Source organism: Mus caroli, unplaced genomic scaffold, assembly GCF_978045245.1.
Source record: "Mus caroli unplaced genomic scaffold, Mus_caroli_1 scaffold_1, whole genome shotgun sequence".
Taxonomy (NCBI): Eukaryota; Metazoa; Chordata; class Mammalia; order Rodentia; family Muridae; genus Mus; species Mus caroli.
In genome coordinates, this window is record NW_028227256.1 from 58,935,950 (window position 1) to 58,957,113 (window position 21,164).

At 39.4% G+C, this 21,164-nt stretch overlaps 1 protein-coding gene across 1 annotated transcript in view; it reads left to right on the forward strand.

The window, feature by feature from the left end:
* Window positions 1-21,164, forward strand: part of Pard3b (par-3 family cell polarity regulator beta) — a 1,032,172-nt gene that overhangs the window by 431,953 nt on the left and 579,055 nt on the right. Inside the window, exon 4 of the mRNA XM_021162850.3 lies at window positions 19,981-20,090. Within this exon, the coding sequence (XP_021018509.1) occupies window positions 19,981-20,090 (110 nt within the window). The remainder of the gene's footprint in view (window positions 1-19,980; window positions 20,091-21,164) is intronic.

Sequence of the window (21,164 nt, forward strand, 5' to 3'; positions counted from 1 at the left end):
TCTTGAGTTTCATGCGTTTATCAAATTGTATCTTATATCTTGGGTATCCTAAGTTTTGGGCTAATATCCACTTATCAATGAATACATATTGTATGAGTTCTTTTGTGATTGTGTTACTTCACTCAAGATGATGCCCTCCAGGTCCATCCATTTGGCTAGGAATTTCATAAATTCATTCTTTTTAATAGCTGAGTAGTACTCCATTGTGTAAATGTACCATAATTTCTGTATCCATTCCTCTGTTGAGGGACATCTGGGTTCTTTCCAGCTTCTGGCTATTATAAATAGGGCTGCTATGAACATAGTGGAGCATGTGTCCTTTTTACCGGTTGGGACATCTTCTGGATATATGCCCAGGAGAGGTATTCTACCACTGTGTTAAACCTACACCTTTATTTTTTATATTGAGTTACGTGTATCTTAAACATTTTGACCATTAATTCCTTATCAAATATTTAGTTGCAAATTCTTTCTCATCCTATAGGTGACCCCTCCATGTTCTGGTTTGCTTTGTCATGGAGAAGGTTTAAGTCTGATCCTATACCTCTTTTGTTCCTGTTCTTTGTTTTGATGTGTCAGTTCTTAAAATCATAAATGCATTTTTACCCATATTCCCATTGACAAGTTTAGCCTTTCCATGCTACACAGTCAGCTAATTTTTGTATATTATTAATTATTTCATTACTTTGTTCCTTTTGACGTTTGTTATCTGGTTGGTTTTTGCTTACTTATTTTGTTATAAGTAAACCAATGACATGGAACTCATTATGTACCAGATAAGGCCATAAAAAGTATGAATCATGTTCAAGAGAGAAAATCCTGAAATATTTTTGTTGAGAGAGGCTCTTGTTTATCCCAGGCTGTCCTCAACTTCTCTGGGTATATGAAGGTATTCTTTCATTCCTGATGGCCCTGCCTCTGTCCACTGAGTTGAGTGCTAGCATTACATATATGTATCAGCATACCCTGTTCATGTGGTACTGAGAACAGAAACCAGCCCCTATTATGTGTTAGGACAATACCCTACCAAGTAGTCTATATCCCCATCCGGAAATTCTGTATCCCCATTATCAGTAACTAAACAAGCATAGTCACTATTAATACTTATATATGATATAATAGCACTAAGCCAAAGCAATTGAGTAAGAAAAACAAATAAATAGTTTCCAAATAATAAATCTCGTGACTGGGCGTGGTAGCGCACACCTTTAATCCCAGCACTCAGGAGACAGAGGCAGGTGAATTTCTGAGTTAGAGGCCAGCCTGGTCTACAAAGTGAGTTCCAGGACAGCCAGGGCTATACAGAGAAATCCTGTCTCGAAAAAAACAAATAATAATAATAATACATCTCTGTTCATAGAGAACATACCTTTTTATGTAGAAAACCTTAAGTAGTCTACCAATAAACTCGTGAGAATGATAAACTCAATAACGTTTCAAGACATAAAATCACTTCTGTTTATGTGCATTAAAATGAAAAGTTAATCAAGAAAACGTATCTACTTTCAGTGGTTCCAGAAAGAATAAAATATCAATAAAGCACATAGAACTTTGGGATATAAGAAAGAGAGTTGATTCTGCTTTATGAGAGATATTCAAAATAAAAGATTTGAAGCAGGAACCTCTTAAAATCAGATTTATATATCTGTTTCCACCTGTGTGGTTGATGTACTCACTTTGTTGATATAGTTCACTCATTGTCTTGTTCCCTTAGTATAATACATTCACAAATATTTATGTACATGGTTGTCTTGTTTTTGCTGTGATAAAGCCTGCACCAATTTTGTTTGTGATATCAGAACCTTTTTCTGCTGTCCATCAATCATCACCAACCATACTTTCTTTAACTTCAACATATAAATAACCTCTCCATCTCTGGGGCATATTGTTACCTGGTACCTATCACCATATTTTTCTTGACTTGTCTTGTAAACCTCTTTTTATCCTACAGATGAAGGTTTTCTAATGTATTCTTACATCTTATTCAGGTAAACTTCTTTTGACTCCTATGTCAGTCCCTTGAACATAGTGGATAGATAGATGGATGGGAGGATTAATGGATGGATGGATGGATGGATGGATGGATGGATGGATGGATGGATGGATGGATACATGTAAATACTTACAATGATCAATTGTCCTGTAGAGTCACCTCCAACTTTTTTAGCTATAGTTTTTCTTGCACTTACAGAATTTTCAGTTACTTCATAGATATCTCTAGTGACATCATCTTACATAATATCTCTCTCCTTGGAAACTTTGAAGGTCAAATACTGTCACAGTAATCTTTGTTTTCCCAGTAATTAACAAATTTCTTAGCACTTAGCAGATTTCCAGTAAATGCCTAGGGAAAATAAATGTTAATCAGGACATAAATCTCCAAACTCAGAAAGGCTGTGGAGGGTTATTGGACTGAATCTTGGACTATATATTTCCTTAAGGAGTTGATGATCCCTAGAGACTTTCAACCCAGTTTCCTGTTGCAAATCGGCTGTAGAGAATTCTCCAGGGAAGCAGCATCAGAACTTCTCTTTTCTTTCTGTTCTGTCACCTTTTCTGTGTCCTACATACATTAGAATGCTAACCCTCTTAGTTTATGTTCAAGACTCACAAATGGGTTGTGACTCAATTTTGAGAAACCTGCTATTAGGAGGAAGAGATTTCACTGCAGTAAATTGCAAAGAAAACAGTCTAGATGCTCCCTTGGACTCTGGGACAGCAGTTATGTGTTATATGCACAATAAAAAAGTCACAGTGACTAGGTGGTATCTAAATGTAAAAAACTATCAGACAGATGCAGTCATCAGATTGCTTAGCAAGGTTGTTTTGCAATGTAGAATTGAGTTCTCTGCTGTAAAGATGCTGGAGGAAAGTCCACTAGTCTTCCACCTTATTGATATATAACACTGCAAATATTTTAAGCAGTTGTGTTGTGTTTCTTCTAAAATGAAACTGTGGACCCAGTGAGATACAAGGATCCTTACATTTTCTTTGCCAATATGTTGACATAAATATTGCTGTTAAGCATGCACAAATAGCAGAACTATTTCAGTCTTTTTATCTCTTTAAAACTAATTTAAATCTGAGCATTAAAAAGACTGCTTGATACCATATGTTTGTTTTAGATAGGAAATGAAATCTATTCTAAACATAAGGGCTTATGAAATCTGTATTCTAAACATAAGAGCTTATAAAATTAGAATATAGGAGTACAAGCCATAGCAAATTGTTTCATGGTCATTAATTCCTCACATCGTAGTATACCCCTTTCTCATGTGACTTTGTCAGTCCCTTCTGTCCTCCTGGGGGGTCTTTTATGCCCACCCTGGATAAAGTGTGTTGCTCATATGCTTTGCTGTGTAGTAAATATTTTTGTAGTATGTAAATCTAGTTTGGAATTGGAGTTTTCTCTTTGAAGACTGTTTAAAGGCTTCTTCTGAGTGTGACCAGTAGCTATGGAAGAGGGGCATCGGAAGACTTGGTAAAAATATGAAACTTTAAGAACACATAGATTTCCACAAGCTAAAACAATACCCTCTATATGACCCACTTCATTGTTTACATGAAAATAAACTGTAGAGCATTGTTACTGGCAGGGCTGCTCATCTGCTTTTTTTATTTGGAGAGCTGTGTGCCATCCCTGTGGTGTGTGTGTGTGTGTGTGTGTGTGTGTGTGTGTGTCTGTGTGTGTGTCTGTGTGTGTGTACTTCCACGTGCACATATGCACCTTGATATCTAGAATGGGGCAAGTACCATGGGAAGACAATTCCAGTAGCATCCAGTGTTTCCTATAGAGCTCATAAGGACACCTCCTTTCCTCTTATGGTCTTTTTTGAAAGCAGAACTGCATGTTGGGTTTTTCTGTGCCAACACGACTTGAAGGATGTGATTGTGCTCCTTTGTTTCAAATTAAAGGACATCTCAGAAACCATTTGACAAGTACAAAAGCTGTCTGATGTAGATACTGGCCTCTTGTCAGCACCTTCAATTTGATGTTTGTCATAGGTGGTGAGCTGGTGCTGTTAAGGTTTGTCATCAGACTCCCTTTCATCTCCGTAGACCTGCTATAATTTGTAACTTCATGACTTAGTAATAATATGGGCTCCTCCATGTTCTTGTGTTGTAATAAGCACTGATCTAGCACCATGCACTTCTCAGCCTATGACATAGAGGGATAATGGACTGATGACATTAACTAGATAAGAGAGGTGTTGCTACAACCTCAATAGACATCTTCTGATATACTTTGGTTTTCCTAAGACCAGGGGAAAAACAGTAATAAAAAATATTATTCTTATAAGAATGGAATTCTTTAAAATACCTTTAATTGTTCCAGTCATTTAGTTACTTACTTAAAATGTTTATATTTGAAATCCAACTATTCTCCTGGCTCTAAAAGTTCATTGACGGATAATACTTTGATTTCTAACTGAATTGTTTTCCCATAATTCAGCATTAGTAGGCATTCTTATGTCTAAATCTCTTCCCCTTAAAATTTAGACCTCTAATGATGCTAATATCAGTAGTTTCTTCCTGATAAGTTGTATAAGTGGAACCAGGTTTTGTACCTGTGGCCTTTGCACTTGGGTGCACATTGAATTTCAGGTGCTGTTACACAGAAAGGCCAATAATGATCTGTGTGCATCATTGCCTCGATCTGCCACTTGGTGAATTAGTCAGTTGGGGTAATGTTCTGCAGCCTGGATAATGGAGGTATTTAGTAGCAAACAGCAGTTATATAAAACACCTGGGTGGTCTTGCAGAATTCTTTAAAGTGTATTAGATTTCATTTGTCTAATGTGAGGTCACAAAGGCTTGGACAGCTGGATCATTTTGACATCATGGACAGAATATGACCTCTTCCTACAGGCCATATGTATTCAGTAAAAGGTACCTGATGTTAAAACTGAGATGTAGACTCCAGGAACAGATATGGGTCAACAAATAAAGTCTCAAACCATGACCACAAATGTTGGAAATCCCTCCAAGAAGCAAAGAACCTGACTTTTCCTCTAGTCATTAGGCATGTTCCCTGCTGAAGAAGCCTGGGATATGCGTTTTCTGCATTGAGCCACAGTTGATAAGCCTTACTTAGAATTTTAAGTGGCGTTAACCAGAAACTATGCCATCCACATTAGCAGAAGAGAGTCTCTGAGGGGCCTTCGCTTTGCCACCACACAGTAGACAACATGTAGACACACAGGCAGGAGAATAAAACCAGAATTTGAGTGTCTCTTAGAGATAACAGTGGCTCCATATCTCACTACTTCCTCCAGTTCTGTCATGGAACCAGATGACCCAGTAAAATGTAATGCTCAAACATTTCAAATGCAGCTTGTAAATCTTATAGACTTGTGCCCAGGACGCCTAGAATTGACTCATGGATGTTTCTCATTTATGAAGGACTTGATGATTTGAACTTTGTGCTCGATGTAGCCAGTAATTGTTAGCAGGTCCAGGTCAATGGTCTGAGAGCAGGGCTTGCTTCTCTCTTATCGTCCCATGAAAATTCAGTGACATTATCTTTAGAAGGGTGTTGTTAACTTACAGGGTACTCTAGCCTGAAGTTTAAGATATAGAAATTGTTCCAAAAGATCTGGGGATGGGCCAGCATCATTGTGTTAAGAAGTCATTCCAAATATGCTCTACCTGAGTCAAGAAGTCACCCCAAGACCATCTGCCCCTCCTAGAACATGGATCCATGTTCACTTCAGGGTGTTTGCAAAGGAATTATTAAATAAAACATAAAGAGACAACTCCTCCATGACTTTCTCAGCTGAAATGTTCATAAGGTACCAATGCCTTTCCAAAAGTTATTTTAATCAGTGCCCAAATCTATGCTAGGCAATATCTCCTGCTAGAACATCACTGTTGTTTCAACAGGAAAAACTAAAACTTTTACATTTATGTATTTTCTGGTATTATTCATCTAATCACTCCTCAGACTTCCCAGTTAGTTAGTTAGCTCCTACTCATTTAGTCCATGTCTGTTTCCTGGCTGAGCAAATTGAAATCGATGCCAGGATACCTGCTGCTACCCTCTAAAGTACCATTCTGCTTATTACAAATATACTTCGTACTATTGTTCTGTGTTTTGTTTAATCTACTTGACATAAGCTAAATATGGAACAAAGGACTCTCAATTCTACCAATTAACACAATGTCCCCACCACATTGGCCTATAGGCGACACTGTGAGGAATATTCTTGATTAATAATTGAAGGGTGAGGGCCCATTCCAACATGGGTGGTCCCACCCTTGACAAGTGGTTCTGAGATATATAAGAATGTGGGCTGAATGCTGCTGTATTTAAAACATCCTTACAGTTCTTAGCATTATGTTGGTCTTTGGTGCCCAGTGTTTACCAAGGTCTCTTATTCTTTATCCTCTAGACATCCCAAACTGAGAATCATACATGGCAAATGAAAGGCACTCAAAACACATGTGCCTCAAGTGAACAAGTTGCTAATGTCATGTCAATTTATATTCATGTTTATAAAAATCAGCCATTTCCTCTGGGGAGGGGAAGGAATGTGGGCTGCGCAAGCCACGGGGAGCAAAGTAGTAAGCAGCAGTCTCTCCATGGCCCCTGCTTCAGTTCCTGCCTCCAGGGCCCTGCCTTGAGCTCCTGCCCTGACTTCTATCAGTGACAGAGCAGGAACTGAGAGCTGTAAGCTGAACTAAACCCTTTGTTCTCCCCAAGTTTCCTTTTCTCATGGTGTTTTATCACAGCAGTAGAAACCCTAACTCAAACCACCACTGTATCATTTTTATGTATCTTCTGCATTTCAAATACCATTTAAAATTCAGTTGTTCCAAAGAATCTTTGCAAGTAAACTCAAGTATTATCTCTCTAGCTTTTCCATGGGTTACCATAAATCTTATGAATATAAATTTACCTCATAAATATCTAGCATCTGAGACTATAAATTATAGGAGCCTGAAAGACCTAACAACAGTGCAACGGCTTCTGTCATAAAGCACAGTAATCGGCAAGACCTTCGTCAGTACCCGAGAGCCTCCACCTGAGCTGTTTAACATGGGTGTTGATGTCACATTCCTGTTCATTTGCCATTAAGTCACACGGGTGATAGCACATGCAGTACTGGTGTGAACAGTGTTTGTTTTAAAATAAACATTGACACTAAAGAAAAAAGTGTTGGGTGAAGGGAAACAAAACTGACAGTAGCAATTTGTTTATGTATGGGGGCTCGGATACTTTCTGTTCTTAAAAATAATCCCTCTTTAGAGACATTTTCCAGTCCAGGCATTTCGGATTGAAAGCTTCATCGTTGGGCCTGTATCTCGGTTCGGCAGGCATCCTGTTAGGTGTCCATTTGGCTAGGCGCTTCAGAGTTTGCTGAGTCGATTGCCAGGAAGGAGTGGTCAATAGACTCTTGCCTCCTCTCCTCTGCTGCCCCCCCCCAGCCCCTTTTGTATTCTTGACTTAAATTTTTATAATTACTCTTAAGAGTTTGTATCAATTCACTTGGTTTTGTTGTTGTTGTTGTTGCTGTTTTCCTCTTTCATGTATTGTGTGTCTTTGTTATTTTTTCATTTGCTATGAAGAAACACAGTGAGTAGAGCAACACACAGAAAAATTCATGAAACTTCTAGAGACTTTTATCCTAGTAGCATGGGGACTTTAATTCTATGCTTCATTTCCAAATATGTCCCTGTTTAGATAACTTTCCATATCTGCTTATAATTTTGTACAGTTAATGACTGAATAAATCTCCCATCAACTAGTTTGTGTGTATGCCATTTTTTTAATTAGATATTTTCTTTATTTACATTTCAGATGTTATTCCCTTTTCTAGTTTTCCCTCTGAAAATCCCCTATCCCCTCCCCCATCCCCTGCTCCTCAACCCACCCACTCCCATTCCTGGCCCTGGCATTCCCCTATACTGGGGCATAGAACTTTCACAGGACCTAGGACCTCTCCTCCCATTGGTGACTGACTAGTCCATCCTCTGCTACATATATAGCTAGAGCCACAAGTTCCATCATGTGTTTTCTTTGATTGGTGGTATAGTCCCAGGGAGCTCTGGGGGTACTGGCTAGTTCATATTGATGTTCCTCCTATGGGGTGTATGCCATTTTAAATTGTGTTGCTCTCTCTGCATCCACACACTTCCATTGATAGATACAAATAGAGCACATTCCTGAAGCTGTAGCCTGCATCACAAAACTAGGGGAACATGCATACCAGATGATAGAAACTTGCCTATATTACTCAAGTCGATGATCGGCAATAACTAATGTTTTATGGTATGAAAATTTACACACACACACACACACACACACTAGCTTCCTTTAAGTATTCCAAAAATTCTGGATGTCTTAAGTTTCTTTTTGCTATGAAGAGACACCACAACATAGGGAACTCTTTTTTGTTATTGTTGCTGTTGTTTTTTTATGTAGAACATTTTATTTATTTTTAATTTTACTTAATTTTTTTCAGTCCAGATTTTATTCCACCTCTGATGGTTCCATATCCCATACCTCCTCCCCACCCCACCCCTGTCTCCACAAGGATGTTACCCCCACCCCCACCCCACCAGACCTCCCCACTCCCTGGAGCCTCTAGTCTCTTGAGGGTTAGGTGCATCTTCTCTGACTGAGTCCAGTCCGGCAGTCCTCTTCTGTTTATGTGTTAGGGGTCTCATATCAGCTGGTGTATGCTGCTTGGTTGGTAGCCCAGTGTCTGAGAGGTCCAGGTGAGTTGAGACTACTTGTCCTCTTATAGGGTCACCCTCCTCCTCAGCTTCTTCCAGCTTTTCCCTAATTCAACCACAGAGGTCAACAGCTTCTGTCAATTGATTGGGTGTAAATATCTGCATCTGGTTCTTTCAGCTGCTTGTTGGGTCTTTTGGAGGGCAGTCAAAATAGGCCCCTTTTTGTGAGCCCACCATAGCCTCAGTAATTGTCAGGCCTTGGGGCCTCCCAAGGGAACTCATATAAAGGACAACATTTAGTTGGAGCTGGCTTACAGGTTCACAGGTCTAATCCATTATCAACATGGAAGGGAACATGGCAGCATCCAAGCTAGCAAGGTGCTGGAGGAGCTGAGAGTTCTACATCTTCATCCAAAGGAAGCCAGGAGCAGACTCTCTTCCAAGAAGCTAGAAGGAGGATCTCTCAAAGCCTACCTCTACATTTATACACCTACTCCAAAAGTCCATACTTCCTAATAGTGCCACTTCCTGGGACAAGCATATTCAAACCACCACATTCCACTCCCTGGTCCCCATAGGCTTGTTCAAATACATACCTAGTCATAGCATATACAAAATACATTTAATCCAATAGTCTATAACAGTCTTGACAATGTTAAAGCTCAAAGTTCAAAGTCTCTTCTGAGATTCATCCAATCACTTGTCAAAAAGCAGATTACATACCTTTTCCTTCATCACAGGAACATAGTACCATTCCAAAACAACTTAGTGAGTAAATACTGGGCCAAAGCAAGACCAAAAACCAACTGCTCAAATTCCATGACTCTATGTCTGGTGTCGAAATGCTCTTTAGATCTTTAGCTCATTTCATTCTGATTGGCAGATCTTGTTGGCATTCAACAGTAACAAACTTCATTTTGTGGGGCTGTTTTCCACTCCCTGTTAGCAGCTTTCCTCAGCAGTATCTCATGGGTCTGACACCTCTAACAACTTGGGGTATCCAAGGCAACTTCAACTTTACAAATTCTTGTTCTAATATATGGGATTTACACATGATCTGGGCGCCTACCAAGGGCTTAGGTCCCATCCCCAGCTCTACCCTCTGTAGCACTCTAGGCTCTAGTTGACCCCACTCCACTGCTGCTGCTGTTCTTGGTGATCATCTTATGGACCTGGCATCTCCAATTCTCAAAAATCATCTACTGCAACTAGGCTTCACAAATAGCCTCTCATAGCTTGCCCTCATGGTGCCAAGTTTCAACCTCTTTGCATAACCCCTTTAGTCCTGGATTGTCACTGAGTTCAGACCGGCAGCCCTCTTCTGTATATATGTTGGGGACCTTATATCAGCTGGTGTATGGTGCCTGGTTGGTGGCCCAAATGAGGCTGCACCTTCACCAATAGCCTTCCCTGGCCTCTCCCAGTGCCAAGTCTTGGCTGCTCTCAGGACCCCTTCATGCTTTCAAAACTAATAGCAACTGGGTGATTCTTACACATTGCCAAGTCCAGCTGCTGCATGAAGTACAACCTTGGCTATCTCTAGAACACAGATTAGATTCTTTGTGCTCTCAGAAAACACTTCCCAGAAGACCTCAGTGATGCTGGTCTCTTCTTAATCACCACTAATTTCCTAGCTTCATCTAACCACCATCAATTGTCCCAGTGATCTCTTCTATTCTTGACTCTAAAGTCAGACCTATATGGTCACATCTCCTGAGTTCTCATGCTTGCCGGGGCTGGAATATGTCCCCCTTGATCTATTAAATCACCAGCTTTCTGTTTTCCAACTCCACTGCCTATACTTGGCTGCCCTGAAACGTCCTCTGTGACTGACCTTGAACTCAGAGATCTGTAAGGCTCTGTCTCCTGAATGCTGGGATTAAAGGTGTGTACCACCATGCCTGGACTTAAGCTTTTCTTCAACTAGAATTTGCTTTGTCCCAGACTGGCCTTGAAACCAGAGATCTGCTGGCTTTTGTCTTCTGAAATTAAAGGAGTATACCAGCATGCCAGGGCCTAAGCTTTGCATGGCCACTATTCCTCAATATCTGGATCAAAAACCTGTGTCTTCCAGCCTCAAGATTTGTATCACAGGTGTGCTCTCAATTTCTGGATTATAGTTCATTCCAAATTAAAAGTCCAAATGAAAACAAAAAACAGGTAATAATACCTAACATGACATAACTATTGCTTGTTTAACTGCAAAGACAAACAATAAGCTAAGCTGGGTGGGATCTTGCCTTGGGATCACCACTCCCCTAATTTGTTTATCTCCTTGAACACAGGATTCAGCTCCATTTCCCTTCCTAATACCCCTTTATTACTTGGACCAAATATTTTGTATTTTTCTTTTCTGAGCTTGCTGCACTTGATCAGAACACTCTTCATGGGAATAAGCCAGCAGACAAAGTCTATGCTGGGCTTTTTTGAGACTTCCCTTGTCAGTGTAATTAATCTGATATTCTTTACCTTAGAGTTAGCCTCAGGCAAACTCTTCAGACAAGGGCACATTTTTCACCAAAATACCACAAAATACCAAAATACCACAAAAGCAATGTCTAGGCCACACACTAACATCCTTCTCCTCTGAAACTTCTTGGGCTAGGTTAGCACAATTTAAATCCCACTTAAAGCTTTCCACTGCTTCCCAAACCCCAAGTCCCAAAAGTCCATATTCTTCTAAACAAAACCTATGGTCAGACCTATCACCAAAATACCCCAATCCCTGGTACAAACTTCTATCTTGGTTATGGTTTCCAATACTGTGAAGAAACACTGCAACCAAGGTGACTCTTATAAAGACAATATTATTATCACAGTAGGAAGCATAATAGGGTCTAGGCACCCATGGCTCTGGAGAAGGAGCTGAGAATACTACATTTTGTTCTGAAGGCAAACAGGCAGCTACAGGGGGTGGGGGGTTTCTATCAAAGCCCACCCCCATAGTAACACACTTTCTCTAACAAGGCTACACCTCCTAACACTGCCATTCCGTGGGACAAACATATTTAAACCACTACACTTGGCCACTCCAGTGTCAACCAGTAGAAGGAAATATACAAGGAAACGTTGAAAATTAAAATCTCACACAGATGAATTAGACAAAATCATATAATCACATGGTTCTGTTATGAATATTTCTCCTTGACCTTTTAAGGGCCTCATGAACATAAGGCCCTGGAGTTCTGGCATTTGAATATTGCAGAGAGAAGAAATGGTTTATTACTGTTGGGAATAGACCTGGAAATGGTTGCAGGATTACATCAGATGATATAATATATATATAATATATATATATATATAATATAATGATCATTTAGCATAAGAGGACATGGAACACTTATAGGCAGTTATGGGTGGTCCTATTCAGCCCTTAGCACATGACAGAGAACTCAGCATGCAATGTAACTGGAGAGGAATGTTGGGTAAGCCCCTGCAGTCCTTGAAAACCAGAACAAAGAATTGAAGGTCAACCACCAAAGTTAGGTTTCTCCTGTCAGCCTTGATGATTTAGCAGATTTTATTTGAATTTATTCATTTATGTATCTTTATTTATGGTTTTGGTTTATGTCTTTTTTAAAATGTTTACCTTTCAAACACCAGGGCTTTTGTTTGCCTTGAAAATACTCTGGTTGATACTTTTGATCTAACCTATGATGGGAACTTGGAATTAACTTTTCTTATATAGAGTAAGCAGATAAATACCATAAAGTACTTTAAATAATTTTAAGATATAAATTTGTATATGTCCAGCAGATGAAATGTGAAAACTTCTATAGTTGAAAGAGCTCAGACAGTCAGGAATGTTGACAGTACCTATGATATTGAAGGCACCGCCATCTTTAGATAAAAGTGTTAGTCCCAATAAAAGTCTTAAAAACTCTTCATGTGTTTTAACAGCATCAGCACTCCAACTGAAGCAGCTTTCCCATCTCTCAAAGAGGCTTGATCTTGGAGTCCATTCTTATCCACTGTGGGGTCAGGAGGATTTCTGTGAATTACTTGTGTTTGTTCCATCATGTATTGAACAAGCATAGTCTTTGTAGTCAGAAATGAAAGATAAATGGCCCTAAATGTTAGTCATATTACACTCCTCCTCCCCTTTATAGTGGTACTGGGAGTCTCTTTCCTAATGGAGTGATAGTTAAGACTGAAGTTTCTGTCCTACTTCAAATCAGCCTTCATTTCTCTCGTGTGGTTTTTCCATCACAGTGTCTGTCTGAAAGCATGTCACAGCTGCTACATTCATCACAGGCCAGGCCCCAAGGCAGGTCACTCACTCCTGTGGAGAAAGGGATCTCGGCTCAGTACTCAGCCATAAATTGTGCAGCTATTGATATCATTACCAATTTTTTTATGGGTCTCCAGGTATCAGTGCAAATGGAGTTTGTTAGACATCAGTTGAACAGCCCTTTCTGTGGCTCATAAAAGCACACACACCAAGATACCTAGTTGTCGCCAAAAATAAATGATGTGCTGCTTACACTGGGCTTCTTTCATTCAAGGGTTGACAGGACAGGGAGGAATACTGGCAAGGCATGTGAATTACCTGCCAATAGATGCCCGCAGTACAGCAATGTACAAGAATCTGCGGGGGCACATGTTGGCCTTGTCTGTACTGTATCTGCCTCCTTCCTTTTATCTGCACCTTTCAAACTCTTTCTTTCTGCCTTCTCCTGAGACTAAAATAATTAATAATATTTTGAAGCTATCTCATTCCCTGACTTCTATCTTCCTACCTACCAAGGGGATATGCCCCATACTCACAAAGTAGCAAATGATTTAAAACTATCATAGAAATAAAGCTAGAAATTTAACTTCTTTGTACTTCAGTTTCTCCATTGGCTATGCAAATCATAGCACTGTGTCCTTGTAAGCTAGCACGGGACTTTGGGGAAGCTACCCAAATGCCAACCTGTTCATTTAATGCTGATGGGACTGTAGAGAGGGAGTGGATTCCAGGGCCTATACAAGGCTACAGTAACCATTCAGGGGCGAGTTTCCTGAGCTTTAACCCTTTTGAACCAAACTTCTGAAGGACAACTCATATTTTAATAGCAGACACATTCAGCACATTTAGAAGCCCTAGAAAATGTCGAAGTAACGTTCTCAGTAGAGTACCTGCAGTGTCAGCTGAGGAAATGCTATGTACAGACACCAAGATACAGCCCATGTTGACTGACTGGCAATCCTGACTCCCTGTAATTTTTCCCATTTATTTTACTATTTTATTTATTTATTTATTTATTTATTTATTTATTTATTTATTTATTTATTTATTTATTTTCAAGACAGGGTTTCTCTGTGTAGCCCTGGCTGTCCTGGAACTCACTTTGTAGACCAGGCTGGCCCTGAACTCAGGAATCTGCCTGCCTCTGCCTCCCAAGTGCTGGGATTAAAGGCGTGAGCCACCACACTAGCTATTTTACTATTTTTAAGGTTACAAACTTTTCTATCTTTTGCAATTCCAATTATGGCTAATGTGAGAGGCATACCAATTTAAAGGTATTTCTATTTAGGATTTTTCCCCCTATTTATTTTATCATTTCATGGCAGGAATATTAGAAACATTTTTTTTTCCTTTTCTGTAAACTGTAAATGTTTCTTTGGGCAATTTCCATGGAAGCGGAGGAACTAATTTTTCAGAGTGGAGGTAACTGAAGTCTCTGAATGGCAGGGCTGACTGCCTGCTGCACACTCGTGGGCTGTCAGGGCAGCCTTTTTCCTCTCTCCCACCACACCTTCTTCTCCAAACTCCTCTGAAGTTTCACTAACAGCTCATGGTTCTGCTTGCCTTTCATTCAAGGACTCTAGAGTAGGGAGTGGTGGCTGCTTGTTCCTTAGCTTGTGAGAGGGACTCACTCAGGCCCTGGCCTTTTGCTCAAGTCTCATTGCATCTGCCCTTTATTCTGTGCCCCAACAGGATTTCCAATGACAATCTCATTCTCATTCTTGTAGATTGGCTGGGTTGATGATTCTAGTCTTTTCCTTTTGAAGAACACAGAAGCATCTCTGATTAAAAGCAAATCATTAGGAACAAATGTCCATTGCTCTTCCCCATGTGAGACACAGAAAGATCACAATTGTCCACTGTGCTCACACTCATTAGAATGTAGTTATAATTAGTTGCCAGAAATCCTCCCCCCATTTTCTCCTCCAGCTTCTCTCCATTCCTGCCTCTGACTGAAGACATTCTATTCAGCATCTTAGCATTGCCCTCCCTGCCTCCCAAGCAGGCAACCATCTTGTTCTTACAGAATGTCATGTCTTCACGTTCACTGGAGCTGCCTTGGCATGAAACAGCACAAGTACTGACAAGCTGCCCTTCTGGCTTTGCTCTGGAGGATCATTAACCATCTTTAAATAAATAAATTGCTGTTGCTACTCCCTGCACAATTTAGAACATGTGTCCTTGTGACTTGATGTGAGGCTCATGTTTAAAACTCCTGTTTGTTTTCTCCTCTGCCAAGAGCTTCCTGTTACGATGCCTCTGATTCTTGCTTTCCTTCTGTAATGGCCTGTCCTTCTAAGCCTCCAGCTTCAGTAGTAAATGGCATGACTTATTATTTAAGCAACTCCATCCAAACATCAGGTGTAAAACCTCTCTCTCTCTCTCTCTCTCTCTCTCTCTCTCTCTCTCTCTCTCTCTCTCTCTCTCTCTCTCTCTGTGTGTGTGTGTGTGTGTGTGTGTGTCTATGTGTGTGTTTTGTGCATGTGTGTGTGTATCATTTAAGCAACTCCATCCAAACACAACCTTCAGATGTAGAAACTATGTCTACCTGTCTTCCTCTCTCCCTTTCCATCTCCCTCTCCCATGCTTCTCCCACTCCACCTCCTCCTCCTCCTCTCTCTATTTCTCTCCCTCTCTGCATTCTTACATATCAAAAATTAAAAAAAAACTTTGTAATGTATAGAAAATATTTCCCACCTTCCATTCAAGTTGGCCTTTCATTTCATGCATGGCCCCTTAGTATAACAATTTGAGCTTTTAATTAATTGTTGCTTCTTTTAAAATTCTTTTTACAAAAATGACTTAGGGATTTAATTTAATGGGACTGTTGGATGTTTAACTGCACCTCCTTTGTACACTAGTTTCACCATCATTAAACTGGTAATTGTTTAATAACTAGAAAATGTAACATCATTCATAGATGCATAAAAACTAATTCCACATTTTTCCTCTCACAAGCCTGGCATTTCTTTCAGGGTCCTCCAAATTCAGTATTAAATGACATCACTTGTAATGAAAATAGCTCCATCTAAACACAGCCTGTGCTAACTGGATCAACCATCTTATATCTTAAAGATAGATGTCTTTTGTGAATATTTATGTTTTCTTTAGAGTGAGTCTCTGAGTACTTATTGGTGGTAACCCGGTGGGAACTGAGCTTAATATAACAAGATCCTCTTTCATAGAAACATAACCACAAATCAGCTATGTACCACATCAGAGCTTCTTCTTTTGTTCCATGTAGCATAGTTGGTTCCCATGGCCCCAGGGTATCTAGCTACACAAAATGGAGATTTACATATTCCATGGTATGTATGTACATTGGCATGGATTCTCCTGTTATCTGTTCATTGCCCACCTGTTATGTTTATCTACCTTTATATATACTGATGTCTGATGGCATCTTCCTTATGCCCTGAGTTTTCTTCTATGAAAAGTAAGCCAGAGTGCTGTGGTTGTTCAGCTCACTGTCAATGCCTCCACACCCCCACTGCACTGTTCCCTTTGCACAGCGAGCCTCAGATATTTAACTGAGAGATAAACGTCATGCAGGATTCCTTATTTCACTTCACTTTTGCCTCTACTGGCTTTTAAACTCTGACTGCAAGGAGTCATGCTGTCCATGAATTCTTGAGCTGAATTGAATACTTTTAATTCTAAAATCTAAAAGCCTCCTCAATTAGATAGAAAACCATGGTTAGAAGTTTTTCCCCTCTTCTGAGGGCACTTCCTTCTCCATCTTTAAAAAAAAATTCTTTCAACTCTAATTTTAAGGCTATGCGTGATTACCATAGAATTAGATTTTGCTAGTTTTCATTTATATAATATTCCCTAAAAATGACTTTGATCTTCTGATCTTCTGGATAAGCTAACATCACTAGCAGCAAACATCAAGGGACTTCTCTTTCTTTGAGGGGGAAACTGAGGAGAATGGGGTAATCTTCCTGTGTGAAGAAGACACAATGGTCAGCCATGACCATTACATGAGCATCCCCCTTTCCTATCAGCTTCTTCAAGTTTTTATCACCAGGTTTTTTGAGGTAGAGATTGTCACAGAACAGTCTACTTTTAATGTCCCAGAGCCAGCAGGCACAGTTCAGTCATGTGACTGTCAGCCTGTTATCTCATCCAGTACCTGGCAGTTAGCAGAATTAACATCTGCAAGCTTTAGTTAGGTTACAAGCTCCTTCATCACACATGCATGTTGATTTCCTCCCCTCCCCCACAAGGAAAATAAAACCTAGCCAGAGTCCCCTCCCTCTTGTTTAGTGAGCTTGAGTTGTGAAGAGCGACTTTAGCTCTACCATGTTCATAGATTGGCTTAAGTATTGACCCCTCCCCTTCTTTGCCTTGGCTGAACACAAGCATGCTCTCTCTGGCTTTGAGTGGCAGGTCAGACCCTCCTTGACAGAAGTCTGCTAATAGGGGTTGGCAGTTTGAAAAATAATATGAGGAGGGTTAGTTTAAAACTGAGATAACAGTTCATATTTTGAGATGCTCATTATTAATTCCAGTATGAAATGATTTGCACTTGTTATTAACACATTAAGACAGCCAAGGAAAAATTAGAAGGTGACTCAACAGGAGACATTCAAATGTGGAAGGAAAAAAATAACCACAGAGGGAAACTTTTTCCTAATGAGCTGAGTCCACGTTTAAGAAAGATCCATCCATTTTAAAGGTTGTTTTGGCGGGGGGGGGGGTATATTTATTAATTAGATTTGTTTTTAACTGATACATAAAAATGTGAAAGGCATACATAATAATGGAGTACCATGCATGAATTGTTTTAGTGTTCTAAACAGTCGATATAGTGGAATAAACTGAATTGTCATCTCCTGAGAAATGCGTTACAATGTTATGGCATATCAAAGGCATAAAGCTGAGTATGTGTTATTTCCAAAGCATTGCAAGTAATTTAACATTTTATCATAAAGGAGGAGATAAACTGCAATGAGGCAGAGGTTCATATCCTTAAGGTTGAAGAGAAGCTATCCTCTATAGCTTGAGAAAAAAAAATTTATAATCTAAGAAAAAAAGCATGTGTCACAATTCTGACCCATGTGTGTGTGTGTATATACATATGTATGTATATATACAGTATATTTTCATGAATGTATCTGTATGTTTTTATGTGTATATGTATGTACATGTATTTATGTGTATATGTATGTACATGTGTGTATGGTATATATATGTGTGACTATATATATGTATCTATATATGTGTGTATATGTCTGTGTATATATGTGTATATATGTGTGTGCATGTGTACATATTTATATATGAGGTGTTGATGTGTTTGTATTTGTATGTGTGTGCACATATGTATGTATATATATGTATATGACTCAGCTGAAAAATAATATCTAAAAATTAAAAATTTCTGAGATTATTGGTCACTGTTTCTTTTCTCTGTTATATCATCATCTTGTTTTGGACGGTGAGGAAATAGCATGGTTAACCAAAACTCCTTGATTTCTATTTACTTTTCATCCTGTGAGATTGTTAAATTGTAGTGCATTCACCTTATTAAATACTAGAAAATAATTGAGAGTTTCAAGGTGTCTCCCTTCCTGTTCTCCCAATTTCTTGGGGACTTGAAATATCATGAGCTGTTTCTGAGAAGACTGCATCTAGACCAACTCTTCTCTTGGTACTACTGACCTTTTAAGGGATTACCTGAGAGAAGTTCAGCCCAAGGTCAACTGAAGAATGAGAAAGTTGATATGAGTCTGAGTTTTAAGGACATTTTTCCTTCTAGTCTAGTTTATTTTTCGAGTTTCATTGGAGAAGAAATTGCCAGCTGTACAATGGAACCATTGTTTATAACACTGTGGAGATGGAGGAAGTGAAGAGCAATGAGGTGATGTTTCTATTAAGTAAAGGGAAAGAAGGAAAGTAAGAGGGCCTGCTAGTACATTTGGCCTCAGCGAGTTTCTCTCTTGAACAGCACATCAACATACTGTGGAAAGTTTTGCCTTCAAGAAAGCAGGTTATGTGAAGAAAAAGGTTAAAAAGTGTTAGTGATTCTGTGTTGTGTAATGAAAAAAAAATGCTGTACCACATGTGCAATCTATTTGGTAAATAACTTAAGGCAGCACTGAAAACGTTCCTTCACGCTGAAACAGCAATCGCAGTTTGGGGATTATTTTCAGAATGTTGATAAATGAGAAACTGCATTCAACTCCTTCTCACCCTTTCCCCCAAAGTATGCAAATAAAAAGCTTAATTTTTTTCTGTGAGAGAGATTTTTAAGCCACAGGCAGGTTTTTTTTCTTTACATTTTTTTTTTCTCTATAGCAGTCAATTTTGTATGAAGCAAATGATTCCGGGCCTAATTGCACTGAGTGCGTGTGGTTGGTTTGCTAGCTCTGCTGAGGCTGAATTGCATTTGAAATTTCTAACAGTATGATTTTTTTTCCAGAATTTAATAACTGACTAAAATATTTAATAATGGGAGCTTTTATTAAATTAAAAAAGAATTCAGGATATATTTTTAGAACTAACTTATTTTCTTTATCAGTTTGTCTACTTTAAGGGAAAGAGACAGAATGGAAGCAACCCCTTGTATACTTGAATAGACATTAATGCCATAAGCACAGAGTGTAATCTCATTCAGTGTGGATCATCGTTCAGAAGGTTTGGGAAGCATCCCGTGGCAGTAATAACTATGCTTCTAGGTCTACGGAATAACAAATTACATCGAATGTTTGAACTTCTTCATTAGTCTTAGGCATAATTAGTCTTTACACTTCCACATGATTCTTAGAACCGCTCTTAGATTGCCCACTGCTCAATCTTGCATCACCTAACACATCTGTTAAATGCAATGTCTGGTTTTCAAATGCAGGGAGGGAAAGATGAGGGTTAAAAGACTGAGTGTATGCATGCTGCCCTACCTAGAGAAGCCCAGAGAACATCGGGTGGGTTCATTTACAAGCATCCTTAGAAATGGAATGGGGAAACATGAAAGCCCGTCATAAACCTTTTAATTAAACCACATTGTGCCATATATTCTCCTCTCCATGGGGTTCGTCCAACCTCTCACCTCTTCTTTTGTCCTGCAGGCACTCCACTGCTGGTTAGGAGAAGCAGTGACCCAGCACCAGGGCCCCATGCTGATGCCCAGCCAAGCACTGCAAGCCTGAGTGGCCAGAGTTTGAAACCTGTTGTTCTGGTAGGTATCTTACCACCCTCATCTCTGGGAGGGATCAAAGGGCCTTGCCCATCCTCTCCAAAGAGCTGATAATTAGATGCAGGCCTTTTGATGAAATGCAAAGTAGTGATTATAAAAATAGATAGCACGGTCTAATTGTAGGATATAGTTGTAGTGACAGCCATTACTTACATAGTGCTGATTGTATGTCAAACCCTCATTTAAACTTCTACATGGAAGTAAGGACAAGTCTCTGTTCTCCAATTTTCTGATAAAATGTGAGGCAGGGAGAGATTCGGGACATGTCAATGTTCAATGATGTAGGAGACTCAGAACTGAACCAAATGGTCTGGTTCCAAAGGCCCTGTTTCCAGCTAGCATATGACCTTGCTGCACGCCTTCTGCCATTCTCCTTCAAAATGTCACAGGGTAGACTGGTGTATTTTCAGTGATTCAATGCAGTGCTTTGTATGGCAGAATAACAGTGGATGTTGATACAGTTTGAGCTCTCAATACCATGAATATTTGAGGCCAGCACTGACTTTCTAGAATTCAGCAGTGAAACTGAAGAAAAATAAACTAATAACAAAAAATGTCTATGAGACAACATATTTGTAACTGATATATTTATAGCTGATCAGTAAGAAATGACTTCCAGGGCACAGGAAGGTATCTTCCATCCATCCACATAGACTGGGATCCTATTTACATTCTCAGCTGCTTTGAAGAACTGTAATGGTGGTTCATCCCTCCAAATAGTCTGCAGGCTAAACGCTGGTTAATGGCCATACATGTCATCACATAGCATGACACTCAATAATGTGACCATATTTAAACTCTCCTAAAAGCCCATCCCTGTCTCATTACGAGCCTCACTATTTAGAGCACTTTATGAAAAATGTATATCAGGGTGACGAATTACCTAAAGTAATTCTCACGATTTGGTATAATTTTGTTTTCAAGAACCAATGCCAAAGATTATAAAGTAGAAGCTGCTATGCTGTATTATTGAGTATTTACCAGTTGATGGGTATTTTCCCAATTGGTGTATTTTTTTCCTTAAAGTAGTGCCTTTAAAACAGTTTAGATATACTG